Source organism: Camarhynchus parvulus, chromosome 28 (assembly GCF_901933205.1).
Source record: "Camarhynchus parvulus chromosome 28, STF_HiC, whole genome shotgun sequence".
Lineage (NCBI taxonomy): Eukaryota > Metazoa > Chordata > Aves > Passeriformes > Thraupidae > Camarhynchus > Camarhynchus parvulus.
In genome coordinates this window covers 2,804,353-2,829,170 of record NC_044598.1, presented here as the reverse complement: position 1 = coordinate 2,829,170, position 24,818 = coordinate 2,804,353, and the positions used below count along the sequence as shown (strand labels likewise).

At 53.8% G+C, this 24,818-nt stretch overlaps 2 protein-coding genes across 7 annotated transcripts; both read right to left on the bottom strand.

Annotated features, from left to right (window-relative positions):
- Positions 1 to 737: 737 nt before the first annotated feature.
- PLPP2 (phospholipid phosphatase 2) lies at positions 738 to 6,395 on the bottom strand. 2 transcript variants are annotated; one of them, XM_030966613.1, is made up of 6 exons: positions 6,254 to 6,395; positions 4,395 to 4,546; positions 3,419 to 3,696; positions 2,703 to 2,760; positions 2,421 to 2,597; positions 738 to 1,742 (listed from the first exon to the last, which is right to left on the bottom strand). In XM_030966613.1, exons 1-6 carry the CDS (start codon positions 6,303 to 6,305, stop codon positions 1,605 to 1,607), a joined length of 855 nt encoding a protein of 284 aa, XP_030822473.1. In that variant the 5' UTR covers positions 6,306 to 6,395; the 3' UTR covers positions 738 to 1,604. The 2 variants fall into 2 exon arrangements, with proteins under 2 accessions (XP_030822473.1, XP_030822474.1); XM_030966614.1 differs by having other exon boundaries at positions 6,258 to 6,389.
- A 2,052-nt stretch (positions 6,396 to 8,447) lies between these two features.
- Positions 8,448 to 24,419, bottom strand: MIER2 (MIER family member 2). Of its 5 annotated transcripts, none has more exons than XM_030966563.1 (13): positions 24,382 to 24,399; positions 20,393 to 20,480; positions 19,513 to 19,661; positions 18,563 to 18,683; positions 17,793 to 17,916; positions 17,039 to 17,148; positions 16,352 to 16,421; positions 15,411 to 15,577; positions 14,455 to 14,536; positions 14,247 to 14,341; positions 13,232 to 13,464; positions 12,210 to 12,346; positions 8,448 to 11,619 (listed from the first exon to the last, which is right to left on the bottom strand). In XM_030966563.1, exons 4-13 carry the CDS (start codon positions 18,677 to 18,679, stop codon positions 11,144 to 11,146), a joined length of 1,611 nt encoding a protein of 536 aa, XP_030822423.1. In that variant the 5' UTR covers positions 18,680 to 18,683; positions 19,513 to 19,661; positions 20,393 to 20,480; positions 24,382 to 24,399; the 3' UTR covers positions 8,448 to 11,143. The 5 variants fall into 5 exon arrangements, with proteins under 5 accessions (XP_030822423.1, XP_030822419.1, XP_030822420.1 ...); XM_030966559.1 differs by having other exon boundaries at positions 8,449 to 11,619; positions 18,563 to 18,688; positions 24,382 to 24,419; XM_030966560.1 differs by having other exon boundaries at positions 8,449 to 11,619; positions 15,411 to 15,562; positions 18,563 to 18,688; positions 24,382 to 24,419.
- Between the last annotated feature and the right edge of the window lie 399 nt (positions 24,420 to 24,818).

Genomic DNA, 24,818 nt, shown 5'->3' with positions numbered 1-24,818 from the left:
CGGTGCTGGGGAGTGCAGGAAGCTCCTGGATCAGGGCAGGGCCAGGATGGAGCTGGCTGGGATGGCTCTTGGAGCCCCACGATGGTCACAGCTCTTCTCCAGCTCCAGCACAACCCCTGTGAATGGTGAATGTGGCACCTCACAGGCAAGGAGCACACCTGGCTCAAGGTCCAGCCCAACTGGGAGAGTGGCTTAGCAGCCCTGACAGCTCCCACCTGTCACAGACATCTTTTATGAAAAATCCTTTCCTTAAGATTTTTCCTCCTGAGAAAGCTGAGAGGCCTCAGGAACAAAATGTAAACAATGGTTATCTGCTGCTGTGGAATGCAACAGGTGGATCTGTGATTGGTCTCATGTGGTTGTTTCTAATTAATGGCCAATCATACTGAGCTGGCTCGGACAGAGAGCCGAGCCACAAACCTTTGTTATCATTCTTTGCTATTCTATTCCTAGCCAGCCTTCTGATGAAACCTTTTCCTCTATTCTTTTAGTATAGTTTTAATGTAATATATATCATAATAAACCAAGCCTTCTGAAACATGGAGTCACATCCTCATCTCTTCCCTCATCCAAGAACCCCTGTGAACACGGTCACACCCACCTACAGCTGAGGGGCTTCAGACACCTTTCTCTAGGAAAAAACAAAACCAAACACTTCAGCCCATCCACTCCAAGGCCAGGAGCATCCATGGAAAAAATAAAGAGAACAGGCCTGACACAGACATTCTTTAAGGATGATCTAATTTAAAAACAACATCATAATGAAAATGCATGTATTTTAAAAAGAGACCCACAGCACTCCAGTGCTGGAGGCAGCCACGTGTCAGTGATGGGACTGCTCTGTACCCATTGCCCCCACTTTCCCAGGACATTTGGACAGCTCCACATCCCCATTTATTTTCCTTTACCACAGAAAATGTCTCCCCTAGCCCCGCCACACACCCTAAAGCATCAGCTGAAGCTGCAGGAGGGACAAAGGCTGGAGCAGCAGCTCCTTGCCCGAGCCAGGCATGAAGCAGGCAGGGGGCAACCAGCTCTGGCTCCCAGCACTGCAGAATTGGGCACAGCCAGAGAAAAGCCTGCCCAGGCACCCTCTGCTCACAGCAGCTGCTGGCGGGCAGGGCTGCTCTTAAAGGTAATCAATGGAGCAGAGAAGAGCTCTGGATTGCTTTAATCCTTTCCAAAACACTATAGCTAGCCCAGCAGCCGTCCTGCTCCCTGTGTGCCTGTGAGGATTTGTACTTGGATGGCTGGATCATTTGACAGGGACAGCACACACTCGGCCCAGGCAGGCTCAGCCTTCCCACCCAAGGAGTTTGCTCTTCGCTCAGTGTGCTCTGCCAGCCCAATAAACACACCCCCACGTGCCACCCTCCCCTCCCTCCCCACGGAGGGCTGGGACAGCAGCCTTGGGGTGTGATTCAGGTGCACGGGGGGGGAGGACATCCCCTCCCCGTGGGCAGGGTGCTGGCAGCACCATGGCAGTGGGAGCAGGCAGGGCTGTCCCACTCGTGTCAGCCAGAGGCACCAGAGCCGTGGAGGCAATGGTTAAGGCAGAGCCAGCTGTCCCCAGAGCCAGGAGCACGGCGAGGGGCAGGGCTGGCTCACGGGGCACCCCTGTAGCTGTAGTGATTGTGCTCGGGGTCAGTCAGGGTCAGGGGCAGGCTGGGCTTGCGCTCCGGGTCCTTCTCCTCGCACTGCCGGGGCGGACGCTGCTTGAAGAAGTCAGAGACGTAGTGAACCTAAAAAAAGAGGGTTTGGGGACACTTGGTCAGGCCAGGCAGGAGCTTGTTGTAGTTTTTATATTTAGTAATAGTTTTGGTTTTGTATCCCTGTATTTTCCCCAAATGGTTTGTCCCAGATTGTACCCCCTCCCTCTACCTGTGTGATCCCTTTTCCTTGGATGAGATCATCCCCAAATCCCCACCCTGGCTCTCTGTCAATCATTCAGCATCCCATCCCCTCCATCTAGAACTTTCGGTCCAGGACATCGAGTGATCAGCCAGGGGTCAACCCCCCAAGTGTTTCTCCATAGGCTGTCCTAAATGTCCATTCCCCAGTATCCATACCCTTATTTTTCTTACTGGTTAGTAAAATGTTATCTACTTTAGGTTTCCACTTGATCTACTTTAGGTTTCCCTTTAAATGTAACCCTGGCACCTCTCCCTGGGCTCTCAGCAGGAGCCCCCTGAGGTGTGGGAACTCCAAATAAAACCTTGGATTAACCCCTGCTAGGAGTTGGCCCTTTTACCCTCTACTGATGTCTCTGGCATCTCTTCTGCTGCAAAGGTCACCAGCCTGGCTGCCTTCAGCACCCTTAGGGCACAAGAGAGTGTCCCCTGCTGTCTGCCAAATTCAGGGGTTCCTGAGGGGCTCCCAGAGAGACAGGAGGGACAGGAGGCTGCAGAGGGGACACTCACAATGAGGACGGCAATGAGAGCCCCCTGCAGCAGCCCCACCAGCACATCACTCCAGTGGTGTTTGTAGTCGGACACCCGGGTGTAGCCCACGTAGATGGCGAAGGCGATGAGGAAGAACTGGATGGTGGGACGAAGCAGCCGGGCCCATTTCCCCACCAGGCGGGCCTGCACGTAGAGCTGGGGGGGAAAACAAGGCAGGAATCAGCCAGGGCAGGGTCAGCAGCCCCCCAGGGATGGGGGGTTTGGGTGTGGGAGCTGTGGCAGCTCGGGCACGGCACTCACCGCCAGGAACATCATGCAGTACATCCCAAAGGAGGAGTGTCCTGAGTAGAAGGACAGTCTGTGGGGTAAAAAAGGATGGGTCAGGCCATGAGCGAGTGTAGCCATGGTATTTTCTAAAAAAATCCTTTCTTTAGGATTTTTCCTCCTGAGAAGCTGAGAGGCCTCAGGAACAAAATGTAATCAATAATTATCTGCTGCTGTGGAATGCAACAGGTGGATCTGTGATTGTGGTTGTTTCTAATTAATGGCCAATCACAGTCCAGCTGTCCAGACTGTCTCAATCAGTCACAAGCCTTTGTTATTCATTCCTTTTCTATTCTCAGCTAGCTTTCTGATGAAATCCTTTCTTCTATTATTTTAGTATAGTTTTAATATAATATAGTGTATATTATATAGTATATATTATATTATATATAATATAGTTTTAGTATAGTTTTAATATTATATAATAAAATAATAAATAAAAATCAAAATAATCAATTAAATAAAATAAATAAAATAAAAATCAAGCCTTCTGAAACATGGAGTCAACATTCTCGTCTCTTCCCTCATCCTAAGACCCCTGTGAACACCACCACAAGCGAGCCCCCAGAAGACCCCTACCCATCCCATCCCCAGGCTCTGCCATGCTACAGGAGAAACTCAATATTCAGCTGGGGCTGCCACTGCAAGCCCAGCACTGCTGGGCAGGTGGAAGAGACACATCCATGGCTCACCTGGACTCGGTGACATTCCTGCTCTCTCCCTGGCAGACGTTCTCCAGCTGCACATAGATGGAGCAGTTCACCTTGGACCAGTCAGGGTTGCACACAGCCAGGAAGTTTGGCCTCAGACGGCCGATCATGTACTTGGCCAGGTCAGTCAGGGACTGGCTGATGGCCCCCCCGAAGAGAAAGGTGCCAACCACCTTGTAGAGGGCAGCCAGGTAATTGTTGTATTCTGATTTGGAGTAGAGACGTTCAGTGTAGACCAGGTACGCCTCCCCTGATGAGATCTGCAGGGAGCAGGGGGGAGAGATGAGGGCTGGGGGCTATGAGCTGTCACAGATATCTATCTTTTTATGAACAATCCTTTCCTTAGGATTTTTCCTCCTGAGAAAGCTGAGAGGCCTCAGGAACAAAATGTAAACAATGGTTATCTGCTGCTGTGGAATGCAAGAGGTGCATCTTTGATTAGCCCATGTTAGTTGTTTCTAATTAATGGCCAATCACAGTCAGCTGGCTCAGACTCTGTCCGAGCACAAGCCTTTGTTATCATTCCTTCTTTTTCTATTCTTAGCCAGCCTTCAGATGAAATCCTTTCTTCTATTCTTTTAGTATAGTTTTAATGTAATATATATCATAAAATAACAAATCAAACCTTCTAAAACAAAGTCAGATCCTCATCTCTTCCCTCACCCCAAGACCCCTGTGAACACGGTGACAATGAGCAGCTCCCCAGGGGTGCAGGATGCTCTGGCTCTGTGGCAGAGCATCCACCTGCACAGGAGCCCACAGAGCCTCTCCCCATCCCTGCAAAGAACCAGTCCCATGGGATGTGGCTCTCCCCACTCCAGCACGAGTTCCTGCCCCCAAGCAGAGCAGGGCTCAAGCTGAGGGTGTTGTTGCCCTTCCAGGGCTCTGGAGGTGGCTGTGCTGAGCTTCCAGATACAACACGACCCTGTCCTGGAGGGAAGGGGTGGCAGCTCCTTACAATGATGACAGTGCAGCTGATGGTGACGCCGGCCATGAGGCCGTGGGTGATGGTGTCTGCCTTGTAGGGGTAGCGGATGGAGTCATCGTTGCAGTAGAAGCCTCGCTTGTAGGGGGAGTTCACCAGAGTCAGGATGACGAAAGGCAGAGACGCTGCAAGGCACAGAGAGGTGAGGACTGGGGACAGCAGCCAGCACACATCTCTCACCCCCAAGTCTCTGCTCCTCGATGCCAGGGAGGGATTCCTCCCCAAGGATGAAGTCCTGAGCCACCTGTACCCAGGGCAGCAGGACCTGAACCCACCAGTGCACTGCCCTGAGAGCGATAGGGCCCTATCAGAGCTCACAGATGCCTGCAGCACCCAGATACCACAGGAGACAGCCACAAACGGGCACCCACAGAGCCCCCAGGGCTGCCCCGCTCCTCCCCAGGCACAGCAGGGGCAAGGCCTGATCCTGTGCCCTCTCCTCACACTGCCCAGCCTAGGAAGGCAGAGCTGATAAAATCAATGAGCACAGGCGGCTTGTAAACGTGTTTATGGCAGGGAAGGGCCCCCAGATGGTCCCAGCAGAGCCCTCACAGCAGCTCCAGGAGAGTCAGGGCTGGGAGATGCTGAACATGACCCAGTCCAGGCACAGTGCGCTTGGTTTGCTCCCCTCATCCTCCTGTCAGCCTCTCCTCTCCCCCAGCTCCTGGGGGCTCTGCAGAGAGGCTGCACTGCCCGGTCAGCCTGGACGAGGAGGATTTTCCACCCAGCACACTGGGGCAGCTGCGAGCTCACCCAGGACAGGAGCACCCCCACATCCAGAGGGGTTTTGGGGTCCCTGTGCCGCACATCAGCCGTGCCCCATCCCTGCTCAGGGACAGCCAAGGACGAGCTCCAGGACGCTCCCCAGGGAAGCGGCCCCCCCCTCCCCGGAGGCCACCTTAGGCCGGGCTCCTCTCCCAGTTCCGCCTTTCCCGGTGGTTTCCGCCTCTCCTTGTTCCTCCGTCTCCCGGGATCCCGCACCTTTGTCCCCGCCCGTCCCCGCCCCGGGGGTCCCGCGCTCACCGAGCGAACGGGAGCGAGCGCGGGGATGAAGCACCGGGGGCTGTCCCGCCACCCCCGCCGGGGGCAGGGAACCGGCCCCAGTCCCTCCTCCCTCCCCGCACACCTCAGACGTCCATTTTCAGCTCAAAATTAGACACCAATTTTCTTTCTGGATAATTTCATCCTCCAAAAAAAGCTCCCCTAAAAATATAAAGCACCGACCGGCCCACGGGAGGGGAAACCGGGACCCGGCCCCTGCCCCCGCCCCGCAGCCGGGGAAGCTCCAGCCGCGATCCCGAGTCGGGCCTTTATTTTCAGTCCGTCTTAATTCGTTACTTCCTTGCGGCAGTTTTAGAAACATTTACCCGCACTGGGGGGAGCGGAGGGGGTCCTGGAAGGGGCGCTCCGAACCGCCCGGCTCCGCTCCGTCCCGCGGAGCGCCGGGCTCGGCGGCGGGCAGGCGGCCAGGGCGGCGGCGGAGCCGTCCCGGTGCCGCCCGAGCCGAGGGACCCTCCCGCAGCGTCCCGGACAGGGACAAACCGGGCTCCCACCCCTCCGTGGGACCGTTCCCGGAAAAGGGAACGGCCCCGAGAACCGGGACCCCCAAGGGAGCCCGGTAGGGCTGGGGCGGGAGGCGCCCGCGCCGCCGGTGGCTCCCAGTGGAGGCCCTGAGCACCGGACACCGGCCGGGCAGGTGCCGGACACCGGGCAGAGCGCGGCGGGATCGCGGAGCCCCGGTACGTCCCGCGGAGCCGGCCCCAGCCCAGCCCAGCCCCACCGGAGCCGCTCCGGAGCCGCCCGCGGCGGGAGCGCCGGCACGGAGCCCTCACCGACCGCCAGGCACAGCACGTCGAGCGCCACGAAGACCTTCCTGCGCTCCATCCCGCAGCCGCTGCGGCCCCGCGGCCCGGCCCCGCGGCTCACATGGCCCGGAACGGCGCGGGCCCGGCCGGGAGGTAAAGTCCGGGCGGGGCGGGGCGGGAGCGGGGCCCGGTGCCCCCGCCCAGGGCCGGGGCGGGGCGGGAGCGGTGGGCCCGGGGCAGGTGTGGGGCTCGGCGGGGCAGGGACCCCTCTGGAGCCAAACCCCACTCGGTCCCCGCCGCTTCCTCCGGCCCTCCCGAGCCCCCCGGTGCCCGCCCCGCCTGGCCGGGCTCCCCGCCGTGGCTGCGCCGAGGGGAAGGGGGAGAAGAAAGCGAGCGAGACCACTCTGGGAGCCGCCTGAGTCCCACCCGCCTCGGGCTTATGTCCCGAGGAGAAAAAAAGGGGCAAAAAGGAAAATTCCTCCTCTGCAATGTGCTGGCTGCGCTGGCGGGGGTTTGTGCAGACGGGACAAACCGTCTTGGACAAACCGGCTTGGCTCGGCGGCGAGATGGGTTCTTGAGGTGAAGCAGGGACGTCCAGGAGCCTGTGGATGGAGTAGACACCGGGATGAGCACATAGGGTGAGCTGATTTAGCCACTGAGATATTTGGCTGTATTTCCTGAGCCTCCGACGTCCTGGGGGCTCTCGGTGCTTCCCGTTGTGTTTGGGGACATGCTGAAACCCAGAATGGGGACAGGAGCAAAGGCTGGAGCGCAGCAATTCCCCGGTGGGAGCAGGGACAGTCGCATCCCGGCTGTTTGCTCCAGGCCGGATGTCGGGAAGGAAACAAATAACCCAGAAACCACCCATGGCTGATAACTGCGGGTGATTGAAGCGCAGCTGAGCGGCCTGTGCAGAATGTCAAGGCTGTTTGTGGGAAGCCGAGAGCTGGAAATACTCTCGAGCTCCAGGAGAGGGGACAGAACCACGGGGCAGCTTTCCCCTGCCCTGATGTGCCCCGGTGCAGTTTCCTCCGGTGCCACGGGGTTCCTGGCACACCGCTGGGGCAGGATTTGCCCCACACACGCTGCCTGCAGACCCCGAGCAAACAACTGAGAGCCCCGAGGAAGGAGAGCTGGGGGATGCCCAGGCTGTGTCGAGGAGCAGATGTGAAGATTAACACGCTCCGGGCCGGGTCACCGTGGGGACACAGATGTGACAGCGCGGGGATCGGAGGATACGGCACGGAGCAGGGGAAGCTCCGCACGGCCCCACACGATTTTACCCCACGGGGGCCCGGGGCTGAGGGACCGGGCCGGTCCCGGGGGTGTCGCGGGCGGAGCGGGGCCCGGGAGGCTCCGGGCGGATCCCGGGGGGCGCGGGCGGGCCCGGGCGCGGCGCGGTGTCGCCCTCTGCCGTCCGAGCGCCGCCGCTGCAGCCGGGGCCGGGGGGCGGCGGAACCGGCCCGGATCTGCCCCGGAGCCTGGGGGGCGGTGGAGTCCAGCCCGGACCCTGCCCCAGAGCTGCGGAATCCAGCCCGGACCCTGCCCCAGAGCACGGCCCAGACCCTTTCCTCGGAGCACGGGGGGCGGCGGAGCCCGGCCCGGACCCTGCCCCGCATCCCGGGAGCTTCGGAATTCGGCCCGGACCCTGCCCCGGCGCACGGGGAGCGGGGAATCCAGCCCAGACCCTACCCGGGAGCCCGGGGGTCGGTGGAATCCAGCCTGGAGCCTGCCCCGGTGGTTTTTAGAGCCCGGCGGCTCCAGTCCTGCTGCTCTCACCGCCTCGGGTCACACAGGGCCAAAACCAGCGTTTGCTGTCAAAGTATGCCACGGAGGGACCGCGGTCCAGCCGAAGGCTCCAAGCACACCCGCGCTTCCCGCTGCTCGTCGGGCCTTAAAGAAGGGGGAACCTGCTCCTGTTCCTCCTGCCCTGGGTTGTGCCCACCCTCGTAGCCACCTCGGCAGACCACAGCTGGAGCCCTCAGGGCAGCCCCGGGACAGGCAGAGCCAGGCACAAGCAGAAGAGAATTTAAGGAGTTTGTGATGGAACAGAGGAACTGTGGTGGGGAAACACAACACAGCTGCAGCAGGAACACTCCACTTGCCTCCAGGAGCTTTTTCTGGCTGAAGTTTGGAGGCACCCCTGCCTCTCAACGTCCCAGACCTGGCACAGGCTGCCAGGGTTTTAGAGGATTTGGGGCACCTGTGAGAGGAACAAACAGCTCCCTCCAGCTGCAGCACGGGAAGGGAAAATCTCTGTGCCTCCTCCTAGGCTGGGATGGCATCCCTGGCACAGGGAATCCTGCCCTGCCTGGAGGAGAGCACTTGTGGATGGCAGGAGAGGATCAGACAGCAGAGGCAGGGACCTCTATTCTTGTTTTGCCATCATTATACACTGGACTGTTGCATCTTGGCCTCTAAAAAGAAGACAGACTTCTAGCTCACTTTCAAATTAGGTTTTTAATTAAATAAATAACGGCGAGGGGTCTTCAAGGCAGTGTCACTTCACAGTGTAGGGCTGGGGGGCAAGGGAAAAAAGAGTCCAGCATTGGGAGCGGCTCAAAGTGAATGTGCTTTGTAAGAAGGAAAAAAGAAAACCCCAACCAAAAAAAAAACCAAACGGAACCAAACCCCCTCCCTGTCCCAGCCTTTCTCACCCCTCTCCCTCAAAGTTATGTGGAAAAAGCGCTGCACTCATGTTGAAAGACCCCATGCAAATCTGTAAACAACACTGAAGGACATCAAGAGATTTCTGCCTCAGCCAGCTCCCCTCTCCTTTCACTAGGGCTTGAAATAAACCAAAAGAAAAAATGGTTTCAGGAAAAGTAAGAATGGTCTCAGCCTATGGAGGAGATGCCAAGGCCTGGCCCTCCCTGGGAGGGCTGCCTGTGCTCTCACCCTGCCTCCTCTTCTCCCTTCAGCCAAGGAGCTTCCTCTCACCCCCAGAAAAGGGGAATCACAGCCTGGGCAGTTCCACTATGGAGCAGGCACTCGTGTTTGCTCTCTGTCCCCAGGAGCAGCTGGAGGGGAGGCCTCTGCTCAGCACCTCTGGCTGACAAAGCCAGGCCTGGGGCTCAGCACCTCCCAGCACAGAGCTGGGCACCAAAGCAAACCCCTGCCAAAGCACACAAACCAGATCTGGGGCTCAGGAGGTGAGACAAGGTCTAATCCTGACATCCATGGGGCTGTTTGATGCTGTCTCCCTGCTCCTGCTGCAGGGCTGGGCACACCTTCCCAGAGCCAGGTCAGAGGAGGATGCAGGCTCCTGGGTTTAGGTACCTGCCAAAGGCACCAGCAGCAGAGCCAAGTGCGCAATCACAGCCCCAAATCCTCCACCAAAACCCTCAACCCAAGCCCCTTCCCAGCTGCAGAGCACAGCTGGAGGAAACACAGCTCTGTCTGCACCAGAGCCTTGCCCAGCAGGTGAGTGGAGAGAATTCCCTGCATGGGAAAAGGGGAATGGGAACACACTGAGCCAGTGGCCAACCCCACACCTGCAACACACCTGGGAACTGAAGCAGCTTTGGACTCCAGCACAGCCAAGGACAGGCTCCTGTGGCTCTGCACAGCACCTGGAACCTTCCATGGCAGAAAAGACACATCTTCCTCTCAGCAGAGCCTCTTTTGTGACACAGGGATGCTGTGGGACTCCCCTGCCTGGGACTGTGCTAGCACCCACATCCCAGACATGCTGGGAGCTGAGCAACCCCCTCCCTCTGCTGACAAACTGTTGGAACAAACTGGGAAGTTACAGATGTTTTCACCTGCCAGCAGCAGCACCACAGCTCTTGGCCAGCATCACTCTGAGTCCAGAACTTCCTGTTCCTCCCCACAGAAATTCTCCCTGGCCCAGCACTGCACAGGGAGGTGAGAAGGACTCAAGTGCACACGATGCTGCTGCACACACAGCAACCCCTTCCAAACCCTGACATTTCTGCCCAAGGGCTGGGCCAGGCCACGTCCTACCAGGTGGAGAGTCAGGACACGTGGCTGCTGCCATCTCCTTCCAAACCCTGACATTTCTGCCCAAGGGCTGGGCCAGGCCATGTCCCACCTGCAGCTGGTGGAGAGTCAGGACACGTGGCTGCTGCCAGAGCTCCTGGCATGAGAGCCCAGCTGCTGTCATGGTCCTTAAGGGCCAGCTTGTCCCATTCCTCTCTAAAGCCCGGGCTAGTGTCCCAGGCAGGACTCAAGGTGACACTGCCAGCCAGGACACCCCTTCCTCGAGCCTGCTGTGGTCCCAGGGGCTGTGCACAGTTGATAGCAGATGTCCTAGATTACTTTCCCCCCCTCCAGCATATCCAAAGCACTTGTCAGCAGCATGACCTCCTTACTCACTGCTCACAGCAGTGTTTCCATCCCACGAGCAGCTGTGTGTCTGTCCTGTCCATGGCTGCTGGGAGGAGGACAGGGTGAGTGGCTCCTACTGCAGCACGCTGCCCATGGAGGAAGGATCAGCCTCCCTTGGCATCACCGTGCCCATCTCTGCAGGAAAGTGCCCTGCAGCCCTCCCAGGCTCTCAGACCCCCAGCCTGCACCCTCACCACGATGGTGACACATCCCTCTTCTCAAAGCACCTCAGACTGTCCCGCTGGGGCCAAGGGACACGTCCCCATCCCGAGGCAGGGACTGTCTGAGCAGACTGGCATCACCCAGGGTGACACATGGTCAGCACGGGAGGGGGGTGAGGGACCTCCCCACTCAGGAAAGCCAGCCACCACTTTGCACAACTGTGTCAGGATACACTGGAGCAGAAAGGTGTTTGGTTTCACTGTAGCCTTGGATCAAGGAGGATGGAAAGACGGATTCCGACCGACAGCTCCAAACTGTCCCTACAGGACAGTGGAAGTTCCAGAATTTCACTCAGTCAGGTCAAAGTCCTTGCTGGGTCTGTGACAAATTTGTGACTGGAGACTTTCACTGCGACAGAGGCTCTGAGTGAGCCACAGGTGCTGGGCAAGCCTGATGAGCAGTCAGGAAAGTATTTACATCTCCGATGCCGATGAGACCGAAATCTGTGACCGATAAGGACACTTGAGCAGGGGCCACCACTGCCTCAGGGTCTCTGTCCAAATCCACAGCGCCAGCAATTAAAGGCAACCCCTCATTAATGTCTGCAGGGAGAGTGAAGTCCATGGTTATTGTCTCACCAGAGTTCTGCAACGTTTCCTGCTTCTCTGCCAGTCCTGGTGCCGCGGGTGGCAAAGCGAAGAGCTCGGGCTCAGAGGGGGTGACAGAGTGACGTGGGCAGGGCACAGGGACAGCCCCCGAGGGCGTCTCCTCCGAGGGGTCAAAGGAGCAGTTTGTCTCCGAGGGGGTGCTGCATTCATAGCCCTGCCCTGACTCACTGATGCTGCCCAGGCTGCAGGCTGTGCTCTCCACGCTCAGGGGCTCTGCTCAGGTGGGGAGAGAGAGAAAGTCACAGTGAGTCCACAATGCCCAAACAACCAAGAGTATTTGTTAGATAGCACAAGTGTTTCTTTGTTACAGAAACCATGATTCCCCCATCAGCCCCTACCGAAGGAAGGCAAGATGCCCACAGCAGATGGGAGGCCATCAGTGTTTCTATGGAAATTAAAGGAAACCTCACAGACACACTGCAAAATAAGCCAAACCCTAAATCCTATCCCCTCGTGCCAACAACCCCTGGGAGCTGCCCACACAAAGCTTTCATCTGCAGGAGGACAGTGAGGGAATGAACTCGTGTGGGGCTCCCTGGAGATCTTCTCACAGCCAGCTCTGTGTGAAAGCAGCTTGCACCTGACTTCTGGGGCCTTAATCCAGCCTCTGGAGGAGCTGCCTGTGTCAGTGCTCTAGAAGCAGCTCACCCAGGTGCCCAGTGCACGATCCTTTTGTTTTGGGAATGACCTAGGCCACCCCTCCAAGCCCACAACTGTTTTACAGTCACCCCTGGTCAATGCAGAGACAGACAAGACTCCTGCTGACACCAAAACCCCATGGCAGACAGACAAAAAGGAATTACCTGTGCTCTCAATTGCTATCTGATCCTGCCCAAAGTGAGCATCCAGGCAGCCAGCTGCAGAGGGAATTGGTGGGGAGCTCCGAGAACGACTCGTGTTTTCCACTTCAACCCCATCCAGGTCATTGTCAGTGAAATCCCTGAGAGGAAACAGAGAGAGCCTTGCCACCAGCTGCTGAGCAGAGAGATGCAGGCAGGAGAAAGGGTGACTGGGATTAAAACCCATCAACAAATAAAGCAATGGTACTGTAGAGACAACACTAGAATGAATGTCCATCCCTCCCTGCTCTCAGAGCCCTGAGGAGGTGATCTCAGGTAACAGTGTGGCCAAGATCAGCCCAGGATAAACCAAAATGGGCTCTCCAGCTTCCTAAAGAGCACTGCCCCCAGTTCTGTGAGCCTCAGCCTGTTCCAAAGGGAAATAAATCCATGAACAAACACCCAGGAACACCCAGTTTTATGGAATGACTGCGGTGGGTCCTCAGTGTGCCAGCAAAGAGCAAGTGATGAGAAATATATTTTCCCACCCTGGGAAGATTTAAGATTTCAGATATTTTCCTGTCTTGCATTAGAATTAAAAAAAAAAAAAATCTAAGCCTTCATCTGATGGTTTTAATTGATTCAGCTTCAATATTTCATTTTGACCTATTAAGAGATTTCCGTTTCAACCTTTTTGAAAAGGTGTATTTTGAAAAGTACTTTCTGTAATTAGCATACATTTCAAAGGGAAGAATTTGCCTCAAAGGGGAATTAATTCAGGTTCCAAACCACCAGAAATAAGAGCATTTTTGAATTTAAAAAGCTCCCTTCCCAAAACCTCATCAAACTGAGTTCTTTCACCAAGTCAGCTCTGAATCCCTGTCCCCAGCCTTCTGTGGATGCGTTTGTCTGAAACAAAAACTACTTTTGACACACAGAAAAGGACAACAAAGTCCACAGCTCTTTTATCTTCCCTCCCCACACCAAGTGAGTGTTTGTGCTCTGGGAACACCCCGTGCATCCCTCCATCCTCCCACCCCAGAAACCTTCTGGAGAAGAAAGCGCAGTCTGTTAAGCGGAGGTGCTTTGCAGCAGGAATCTTCACTGGGAGGTTAATATTACTAATTTTAGTGTGAGAATATTCCACGCACGTGGCTCCAGGGTGGAGGACGTACTTCTTCCTTCCTAGACGAGTCTGCTGAGTGAAGTAGTCATAACGTTCTGATTTTTTCCACATGTAATAATACTCCACGCACTCGCCCACCGACCGCGTGCGGACCTGAGGAGAAACACCCCAGTCAGGACAGCCACCCCCATCCCTTGCATCTCCTGGAGCAAGGAGCTATTTTCCCATTTAACCAGCACAGAAAATTAGAAGTGCATTACAGTGATTTACATTGCTATGGACACATTGCTGCAGAACAGAAGCACGTACTGAGGTTTCCGAGGTGGCCAGAGAAAGAACTCCCCACAGCACACAGCTGCTGGCACAGACCCCTGTGGGCCACACACACTCGTGCAGGACTTTCCTGTGCTTCCAGCAGCAGCACACTTAGCAGAGAGAGCAAACCTGCATCCATTGTCACTGGCCAGCGTCAACATGCCTACAATTAACCAGTGGTAGAACTGGACTCTCTGGTTCTGCCAACTCCCAGCACAGCAGCATGTCCCGGGGCCCAGCTCTCCCTACAACAGCATCTGCCATTCTAGAGGACCCCAGGGGACTTTACGAAACATCCACATGCTCAACTCACTCATTCACAGAAGTACTGCAAGGGCTGAGAGTTTGGAAAGAACTTTTGAGACTCCAGAAAGGGCTAATCAGTAATTAACTGACATCACTCATGCAGGTCAGTGGTGTTTGTGACTTCTCCCACCTGGAAAATAAGGCAGAGCAGGGCAGTGAACAGCCCATCACCTGCTGGCATGAGTCAACACAAAGCCTGGGATTGGAACTCGGCCATCCTGAACTCCCTGTGTCAGCCCAGGCCCAAAACACACCTGTGGTGCCCAAGCACCTTCCTCCTTCCCCTGCTCCTCACCTGGGGGGAGCAGACTTACCTTGTTGGCTTGGATAAGGTGAAAGTTTTTCCCATGGACCCTAAAGCCATGTTCAAAATTTCTACATTCTTCCTCGCTCCAGGCACAAAGCTCATCTGTAGAAGAAAGAAAGAGTTGGGGGAGATGGAAAGAAAGAGTTGGGGGAGATGGAAAGAATCTAGAAAGAGTTTCATGTGCCATAATGAACCCAAAAAAGGGGGGTCCTCACCTCTGATAACCTTCACGTTGAACCGTAACCTCCTCAGTGCCTCTTCTGCATTGAAGTTGCATTTCACCAGCTCATACAAAGCCTGGGGAACAGGAGGAAATCACTCACAGCACCTACCTGAGCAACACACCACAAACCAGCCTGCTCATGACTCACATTTATCTCATAAAATTTCCATTTCCCAGCAGCCACCTTGCTGCTAACCCCAGTTTGACCACCAGCAGAGATTACCCCACTTTTTAATGCATTGGATTACAAATCCTGGCACTCAACAGATGCAATCCCTCCAGAATCTAACCTGGCTAGCTTGAAGTAAACACAGCTGCTCTGAAATGGTTGATCTGCTGACTTTCCCAGTCTTCCCAATGGGAGAGTAACCAACCACTCCAGAGCACAGCTGGGCACACAGCCTTACAGGAATGTGCCCCTTGTTGATGGAGTGACAAAACTATCCTTTGTCCCCTTAAAAAGGAAATAAGCTCAGAAGTTTCTCTCTTCAATTAGGTGAAAAGATATCTCATAGGACTTGGGGGACTTCAACTAGACAGAAGCCAAAAAGTTCCTCCTAAGCAACTTATTAGAAAAAGAAGAGATCAAAGAAACTAATGGCTTTTGTGAGGATTTTTACCAGGAGCAAGAACCTCTTGCCCTGGCTTGGTTTTTCTCTGTAAAGAGTTTTGTTATTTTGCCTTTTATTAAAACCTTTTTGTTTCCAACACCACCACAGAACCCATCCTGTTGATTTTATGCCTTCTAAAGTAGCTGAACTATCTTGGGTGTGAAATAAATCTCAAAAAGGTTATTGAGACCTGGCTGGAGGAGACCCATATTTCACACCCTCGCTTATCCATCAGGATTGCTGCAGTTTGACCTCATTCTGCCCTCTGTAGGGAATGTGGCACTGTTGGGCCAGCACCAGCTGGGTCTGTGGGGGCTGCAGGAAGCCCTGAGCTCACCTGCTCGTTGTCTTTGACCACCTCTCCCTCTGGCAGGCTGCTGCCAGCCAGCTCGTCCCACTGCCGCTTCACAGCTCGGTACAGGAACTCTTCCACCTCCCTCTCAGGGAGGATGTTTGGGTCCCAAAGCAGCTGATCTTCATTCTCATAGGCTAACAGAAAAAGCACTGAAATAAGATAATCAAACAGAGAATTCTGCTGCTTTTTGAGAAGTGGTCTGCATGGACATGCATGGGGGAGACAGAGGAGGGAGGAAATCTTTGCTTGGTGCTCCAATTTGGCACCAGAGATGACAAACATCTCTCAAGGCACTGCATGTTCCCTCCCGATTTTGGAGGCAGATAAGCTCTTTATATCTCTTTTAGGGCCTTTGGCACGGGCTCAGCTTGCTTCCATTGTTTCAGAAAGGTTGGCTGACAAAAGTTTTTGTTATCATATTCTCAAAGATTGCTGTTTTGATTAATTAATCCTGGCAAATAAAGACTGTTTTAGCTTTCTTGTCCAGAAGCTCAACAAGCTGGCACTCATACTGCACTCATTATGGGACACAATCTGCAAATCAAGGCACCTCCGTCTACTCTGCAGACATCCCAAAATCAGAAACAGATCACCTCCAGGGAGCACTGGAGGTGCTCACTACTTAAGGAAGATGTCAGAATAAATCAGAGCACCCCCAGATGGGTGCTCCTTCTCTTTGGCTACAGCTGAGACCCCCTCCTGCAAACCTGTCACACCAACCCAGTTCTCAGCGAGCTTCACCAATTCTGTCCCTGTGCTCCCATCTCTATTAACTCAGGCTTGTTTCAGGCACTAAATCTGAATGTCAGCACTGAAAGTTGCCAAACCTGGAGATCCAGAGCAGGACTGGAGATCCAGAGCCCATCAGAACCCCCTGCCAGCAGCCCTACCCCAGCCCAGGCACAAAGAAGAGGCTGCCTTACCTTTTTGCCTGTGCCTGTTTAAACGGAGGATGGGAACAGTGGCCTGGTACTGAGGTCCAACCATGATCTCCTGAAATCCCACAAGAGAGAGGTGAGAAAACTGAAATGGGAAAGGCTCCACACAGGCTGCACTTCATGATTTAGGGACTACACCACTATAAGGCTGATTTATTTACTGGTAGCCCCCTCTGTCACTGCTGTTTCTGGTGAAGCCTGACTATTTTATAGGGTCACTAAGAAGATTTATTACCAACCAGATGATTCTGTGGGGACCTTCAGCATTTACATAGTTTTAATGTAAAGGATCCATGACAAGCAGCTAAGGGTGGAAATAAAGCAATGCAGAGGTTCTCCTGCAACCTTCACAGCCAGGATGAATTTGGAAGCCCGCTCCTCTCTTTAGAAAGATGGTTCCCCCTCAGTAAATCCTGCTGGGAATACTGCACAGCATTTCACCTTTATAGGGCTACAGGCTGCAGATTTAATTTACCAAGGCACAGCAGACTTCCCTTATCAGAAGATAATTTCAAGATTGTATAAAAAACCCCTCTTGTAACCCACATCTGCCACTGCCACCTACAAAATGCAAGGCATCAAGAAGCCAATTGGGGAAATAACACAGTGCTTTGGTGTCATGAATTTTTCAAATTCAGGAGTCCCCTGTCCCAATGCACTCAGGTCATTTACCTTCTTACACTCATTGGATGGGATGGAATCCACCTCTGAGTCCTCAGCCATGGAGGAAGCACATGGTGATGAACATGGCTCTTTGTCTTCATCAGCAAGGAAGTTGTTCGCTTTGTGGGAAAGGAAAAGATCTGTTGTTAGGAATTTTTTATTCTATTCCTTTACGTTCCCTCTCCTTCCCTTCATTTTCTGTCCTAAAGTCCCTTTCAGCATGGTCTACAGTGACAACTTACCTGTATTTTAATTTTCTCACTTTAAGTAAAAGAATTTGGACACTTGCCACATGGATGGCCAACTTGGGGAAGCTCAGACTCTTTATTATTGCAAGACAGCAGAAGAAATAACATCACTTCATGCAGAGTCCCTGTCACGTGCTCTGGCTTCCCACATATTCCAACATTTAGGAACTGCCACAATACATCACTCCATTACTACTACTGAATTTATTCACTTGTAGAGGTGTCAGATGAGGTACTGATCTTTCAGACTGCAACTACAGCAGGCAGCAAAACAATTCCCACTCTCTCTCTCTCAGTATTTTGAGAAAATTCTCCCCTCATCCCACTGCTCATCAACGCTCTGTCCTGTCCTACCCAAAGCCCGGTAACGCCTCTGCCATGCAGACAGTCCCTAGGAGGAAAAGTGGAAAATCTGATGTCAGGAGACTGACAAAATTAAGAGAAGCATTCTCACCCTCCCCTGCACATCATATGTAAAAGTGAACAGCAGCTACTTAGGAACTAGTGACACATACAGCCAGGCTGGTTTGGGAATAAGTCCGAAGCATCGTGGGATGTGACGGATGGAGTCAGATCATCAGCTGAAGATTGTGTCTCCTCCTCTTCTTCCCCTGAAAGCAAATCCTTCGCTATTTGTTCCTTTTAACAACAACAAGAAAGCGAAAAATATTTTTAAATTTTAAAAAAATATACCATGGGGAGTGAGGCCTAGAGTAAAAGCATTTTTTGGCCAGCAGTGGTCACATCCACAGAGCTCTTCACCCTCCCACAGCTTGTCCAAAGACAGATTCTCTCTCACACTCCCACCACACCCAGACTATTTTCCCTAGAAGCACTTTAACAAGTGTCATGAGTGGCTTCCTATGGAAGCCAGACAGTATGAGCAAGCATCCCCTTCTGTAGAGCTGCACTCACAGCAAATAACTCAAAAATCCTGAAGGAGAAAGAAAGAACAAAAACCCCAACACCCCCCCCCCAAAAAAAAACCACTTTCTACAGACTTGAGCTAGAACAAGGGGAGCCATGGCTTCATACAAACTTTGAAGATGCAAACTTTCCCTGGCTCTTGACACACCCCCATCAATGTACAAATACTTGTACCCAATGCTCCATACAGCTTCTACATTTTGAAACAGATATCCTTTGTCCCTTCTCCTCTCAACACTTCACACTCTTATTTCTGCACCTGATGTACCCCAGAACAAGGCAGGCCCCCTCCAACCCCTCTGAAATGAGGGGAACCTCAACCCCACGTGCAGCCAGGCAGGCAGAGAGCTGCTCTCACCTTATCCAGAGTCATGTCAGGGAGGTTGGGAGTGATGTCATTGCTCTCACTGTCCTGCTCCGAGATGGGATCTGATGCCTCATAGCCATAGAGTGCAAGCAGCTCCTCAAATGGCATTTCACTGCTCTGAGCAAGAGGAGGACAAAGCTGCATCAGGAAGAGAACAACCACAAGAGCACCACACCGGCTGGAACACAGACAGGGCAGCTCAGCTCCTCTGGGGGCTCTGAGCAGCCTCAGACCCACTGTAACCTGTGCCTCTCAAAGGTATGGAAAAGCCAGGAACTTTCACTGTCACAGACATCTTTTTATGAACAATCCTTTCCCAAGGTTTTTTTCCTCCTGAGAAGCTGAGAGGCCTCAGGAACAAAACGTAAACAATGATTGTCTGCTGCTGTGGAATGCAACAGGTGCATCTGTGATTGGCCTCATGGATGTTTGGAATTAATAGCCAATCACAGCCCAGCTGTTTCAGACTCTCTGTCCGAGCCACAAACCTTTGTTATCATTCCTTTCTATTCTTAGTTTAGCTAGCCTTCTGATGAGAACCTTTTCTTCTATTCTTTTAGTACAGTTTTAATGTAATATATATCATAAAATAATAAATCAAGCCTTCTGAAATATGGAGTTAGATCCTCATCTCTTCCCTCAACATAAGACCCCTGTGAACACGGTCACATTTCACCCCAAAGCATTTTAAAAATATCTTTATCTTTTATTCTAGATTTTAAACAGGTGACAGATGCCAGAGAGCACAAGTGTATTTAAGCAGAGGAAGGGGGGAGCAGCAAATCCCTGTACCTGCCTTGTGCCTGGCCTGAAGAGTCACTCCCTGTCACCAAGAACAGTTTGTGTTCCACTGAGACCACCCACAGCTGCAGTCAGGGCTTCACACAGCAAACAACCAAATCCTCCAGGTAATTTCCCTTCCCCTCCCCTGCTGCCTTTACCTGAGAGGCACTGAAACTCTTCTCCAGCTCTTCTAAAGATTTCTGCTTCTCCTGAGTATCATCCTCCTCCCTTTCTTCCCTCACACCATAGTTCTGGGAAAGGATCTCTGCCAGGTTCAGTCGATGATCAGCTGAGCCCATTGACACAACTGCAGGGATCAGAAGGAGTTGGACACTTGGAACACATCTTGAGATGCAACAAGAAAGCCAGGGATGATCCCTTCTTGTGTGTGTGCAGACATGATAAGGCAGAGGAAGAGATTAGGCAGAACAGAGATCACAACTGGCAGCAGTCACTTCATCAGCACAAAGGTTCTGTGCACATTTGAATCCCACAACTGACTGGAAACTGAATCTGAAGTTTTTCTGAGTATTTGTGTCTCATTCCTCACTGGATTCTCACAACATGGGTGCATACACTGTAGCCTTTCCTTCACCTGGGGGCATTTTTAGGGTCATCATCCCCTACTCAAGAATGGCCAAATTTTTATCTCCTACTTTCATGGATTTCCCTCTCTCCCTTCTCCCTCCACACAGCCCCATGAGATGCTTTTCTGGGATTGCTGCCAGTGCCACTGCACCTTGGCCAGGGCCTTACCTGCCATGACCACATTTGAGGATAAATCCTGTGAAATCTGGGAAGGGATCTTGGGATACATCAATAAAAATGAGGAAAAATGGGGGGGAAAAGGGTAATCACCCCTTACTCAAAGTAATCTCCCCTTACTCAAGAAGAATGGCCAAATGGACACCTGTAGGAGCTTTGGGGAACCAACCAACAGGCTGGGGAGATGTTGCAAGGAGCAGGGAAATGATCACAGAAGCTTTGTTTCCTCTGGAAAGCAGAGCAAGAGGCAGAGGGAGGTGAGGCTGGAGGTACCTGCAGTGCTCTGAAGGGAGGGCTCTCCAGGACATAGGCCACGGGCTGGGTATGGAACCACCCTGGGGCTCTGCCGGCCAACAGAGGCCTTCAGGAAAAGAGAGAAACATGGCTGAGACAGCTCTCCTTCAAACACACCACCTTTCCACCCACCTCACCCCACCACCAAATTCAATTTAAGTTCAAAGCAAAAGTTACCCGAAGCCCCAGAGGGCAGTGTTAGGAACTGGGCTGCTCAAAAGAGCTCATCAGGTACTGAACAGTTTTTCCTGGCCTCCTCACCTTCCCTCAGTCCACATATTTCCATTCCATCTGTTTTACCTCCAGCACTCTGTTCACTTCTTATCCCCCCACCAGCTTGAGACCTCAGAGCTTTGTGGTTTACATCTTCACTTAAATGAAGGCCCTGGACCCTCAGCTGTTATTTTAAACACACACACAGTGTCTGAGCACAGCATTTTCAGGGACTGATCCTTCAGGGAGCAGCCAGACACAACACCCTGGCTTCTCCCTGATGCTTCACTGCAGCCAGGAGCAAAGAGACAGCAGAGCAGGCAGAGAAGAAGCCTGGAAGGACCAGGAGCACTCTGCTCACTTCTTATTCCCCCACCAGTTTGAGACCTCAGACCTTTGTGGTTTACATCTTCACTCAAAAGGAGGCTCTAGACCCTCAGCTGTTATTCTAAATACACACACTGTGTCTGACAGCATTTTTAGGGACTGACCCTTCAGACAGCAGCCAGCCACAATACCCTGGCTTCTCCCTGATGCTTCAATGCACCCAGGAGCAAAGAGACAGCAGAGAACGAGCCTGGAAGGACCAGGAGTGGCACAGGTGAGGTGGGAGAGGCTGAGCCCCAGAACAGGCACCTGCAGGGTGGCATTTGGTGCCTGGTCACAAGTTCAGGCAGCAGCAGGGGCTGAGGAAAACAACCCAGACAGAACATCTGCTGTGCCTGGAAATGCTGTTCATCAAGTTCAGCCTAGCAGGGAGCAAACAGGTAAACAACCAGAGCTTTTGGGTGACTGACAGCACCTGAGTGCAGAAGAAAATCCCAGAGTCAGTTCCCCAGTCCCCAGTGACATCTCTGTGGGATACTCAGCCATGCACCACCACTCCTCACTTACTCAGTTGGAGCCAGGACATCTACAGCCTTCCATAGGAGCCTCTCACAATTTAAAAATTAAACTTCACATTAAAATCTATCCTCTAACAACAAAGCAAAATATTCACCACAAAAAGCCAGCACAGACTGTGAGTTCTGAGTTCCTTCAGCTATCAACACACAGACTGGAAATTCCATAATAACCAAGAAGATGCCTCCAGTCCACCATCCCCCAAGACAAACCCCCCAGAGACCACTCTGGCTCCCGACAGAGCCCTGCAACCACGCACACAAAAAGAGAAGGGAGAAGTTATGGGATGATGAAAGGAAAAGGGGACAAGCTCCATTTTGAGGATGGTCATAGCAGGAAATGGCTCTGTAAGTCAGGCAAGTGTCAATGTGCCTTTGTTGGGCTTTGCTGGAACGTGACCAAGCACAAAACTCTCTTGGATAAATCCTTCCAAGCAAACAAACATGGTTTCATGGAAGGGGTGTGGTGTACCCTGACTCCCTCCAGGTCTTGGAGAACCTGCAGAACTCAGATTTGTTCAGGCAATGATCTGGGGATCAATGGCACCTCCTTGCCTGGGGATCAATAAAGCCCCTGAAAACAAAGATTGAAGCTGTTGGCACGGATGGGCTGGCTTGAAAAGGTCTCAAGGATACCTCAGGAACAATGAGATCTCCTGTTAATAACCAGGTGCTGAAAGGAGGTGGATTGGCCACCACAGCAGTGTGGCAATTCCATAAATAATCAAGAGTTTAGTGCTCCAAAGCAGTAACAGAGCACCAGAGCAATGGAATCACCATGGAATAACCAGCACTGCTCTGCTGGGGCTGAGGAAACAAGAAACAAGTGACAGCCAAAGCAAATGGCCCATTCCATGCCCCATCTGAACACACATGGAACAGAACAATCCCTCAGACTACTCAAAAATCCAGAAGAAACAAGAGTCAAAGGAATAGAAGAGAAAGGCTTAAAAATGCAGCTGATAACAGAATATTTTGATTGCCCTGATCACCAATGCCATGGGATGCGGAGTTATTTGGGCTGAAGGTGCAGCCTGACCCTTCAAATCCAAACATCACACAGGAGGCAGAAGTGCAAGAGCCTGGCATGCACCAGAAACACAGAGAACAGTTCTGGGCCAGGGTGTCACTGCTCTTGCTGCTGGTGAGGGATTCCACGAGTTGTTCTCCAGTTATTCTCCCAGTGCACTGTGATCCTGGAAATTGGCTCCTGTGCCAAAGGGGCATTGAATCTTGGGGAGGTAAAAAAGGAGATTAAATTCCTTTAATTTCACTTTCCCATCCCCAGCACTGCTTTCCTCCTGCCAGCTTCTGCTGCTCAGGCATAGGAGTAACTTTCCTCTCAGAAGTTACACTGATGTTGTAACTACTCCCTTTCATGTTTGTATTTCTGGGTGACTCCTGCACTCCCTCCTAAGGTGTGGACTCAAGGTTTTGAGCACATGGAATGAAGCTCAGCCATCATTCAGGACACACAGAGGCAGAGTCTGAGCTTTAGCCCTGACAAAGCTGTTTCCCAGTGTGAGGCCAGATGTGCCTACCCTGAGAAAACCTTCTGCAAAAAAGTGAGGAAAAAACCAAAATCCCCCTTTCCAGTGCCACCCTTCAATAACTAACATAGTTTCTTGAGCCAGTCTAAATCTGAATATTTCAGATTCAGTGAGAAACCTTCCTGCTTTGTGCACACTCCTTGGCCATGGGGCCATTTTCCACAAACCCCAGCTGTAGCCAGAGGGAAGCAACAGGGATGGAAACAGAATAGTCCTGCAAGTTCTGTCTCTGAAAGACCAAAGAATGAACAGATGACACAACACACAAACCACTTTTTGCACTGCCCAGGAAGATCAGGGCCCCACCACACCTGTGCAGAGATACTCCACAGCCAAACCTCACCCAAGAGACAATGACAGCTCCTGGATGTCCCCTGCCAGACGTCTCTGAGCTGTGCAGGGCGCTGAGGCACCGCTCTGACCCAAAAACGTGTCCAAACAACAATTTTGCACAAGTGAATGCAACAAGGTTCCACCAAAGGCCAAAGCATGGTGGGTGGGCAAACAGACCTTCCTCATGTAGAGCACTGAAATAACCTGGAAGAGAAGCCCTGCCCTGAGACAAGATGCTGCCACAGCCAGTGGGGATCTGAGATCCTGCCACAGAGTATCTCAAAAGTCTTCCCCTTGGAAGCCTTGCTCCATGCTGTGGCCACCACGAGGGTCATGCCACAGAAATGAAGTGTGCATGTGTCACAACAACCATCACAACAGGTCAAGGATGTTTGAGGGACGTGGCGAGGCTCGATGGGCATCACCAGCTCAAAGAGCGATGGAGCAATGGCAGAAACATTTCCCGCACATTCCCCACCCTCTGCCATTCCCAGCATCCTGACCTCGCTGCTCAGGCCGCCTCTCACCTCAGAGCCCCCTCCAACAGCTCCACACCCCTGAGCCCGGCTCCAGCCACCCCACACCGCTGCCGGCTCCTGCCGGGCCGCAGCCCCGGAGCTCCCGCTCCGCTCTGCCCCCGGGGCCTTTCCCGCAGCCCCCGGCCCCTCACGCCCCTCTCCGCCGCCCTCAGCCCGCGGGGTCCCCGCGCCGGCGCCGCCCGGTCCCGCCCAGGAGCCCCTTCTCGTCCCGTCCCCGCCCGGCCCCGCCACCCCCGCCCCTCGGCCCGCTGCCGCCCAGGGCCTCGGCGTCCCTCGGCCCGAGGGCCCCCGCCCCGGTGGTCGGCCCATCACCCCGCTGGCTGCCGCAGGACGGCGGCGCCGAGCGGGCGCGGCTCGGCGGTCCCGGTGTTCCCGCCCGGCCGGGAGCGGCCCCGGGCCCGGCGCGACCCCGGCGGCGGCGCCGCGCTCACCTCCGCCATGGCCGAGCGCGAGCGGCAGGGGGCGCGGGCCCCGGATGCGGCGGCGGCCGCTGATTGGCTGCGGCCGCGGGGGGCGGGGCCAGGGCCGGGGCGGTCTGAGGGGCTCCGGTTCGGGGCCCGCAGTCGGGGCTGGGGTGGGTTCGGTGGCGCTTCGGCGTTGGTCTGTGGTCTTGTCTCTCTGTCTGACCCTGCCGAGCGGCACGGAGGAAACGGAGTGGAGGCTGCACGCTGCTGGTGCCCGCAGCAATGCTCCCTGAGTACCGGCCGGGCCGTGTGGTCTCTGCCGGGACCGCCGCTGTGAGGCCCCGAGTCAGGCCGCCGGCCGCGACAGGCGGTGGAAGGGCCCAGGGACACAGCGGGGACCGCACAGGTCAGAGGAAAACCGTGCTCACAACCCCGGCCTGCCTCAGGTATCACGGAGCTTGAAC

Coding starts and splice junctions, on each gene's coding strand:
- MIER2 (XM_030966559.1), bottom strand. Junction 14,537..15,410: donor TGGTCAAAGACAACGAGCAG/GTGAGCTCAGGG, acceptor CCTGTTCCCCAG/GCTTTGTATGAGCTGGTGAA. Junction 14,342..14,454: donor CAACGTGAAGGTTATCAGAG/GTGAGGACCCCC, acceptor TTTCTTCTACAG/ATGAGCTTTGTGCCTGGAGC.
- PLPP2 (XM_030966613.1), bottom strand. CDS start 6,305: ATGGAGCGCAGGAAGGTCTTCGTGGCGCTCGACGTGCTGTGCCTGGCG. Junction 2,761..3,418: donor AGGAATGTCACCGAGTCCAG/GTGAGCCATGGA, acceptor TTTACCCCACAG/ACTGTCCTTCTACTCAGGAC. Junction 1,743..2,420: donor CTCTCATTGCCGTCCTCATT/GTGAGTGTCCCC, acceptor CTCTTTTTTTAG/GTTCACTACGTCTCTGACTT.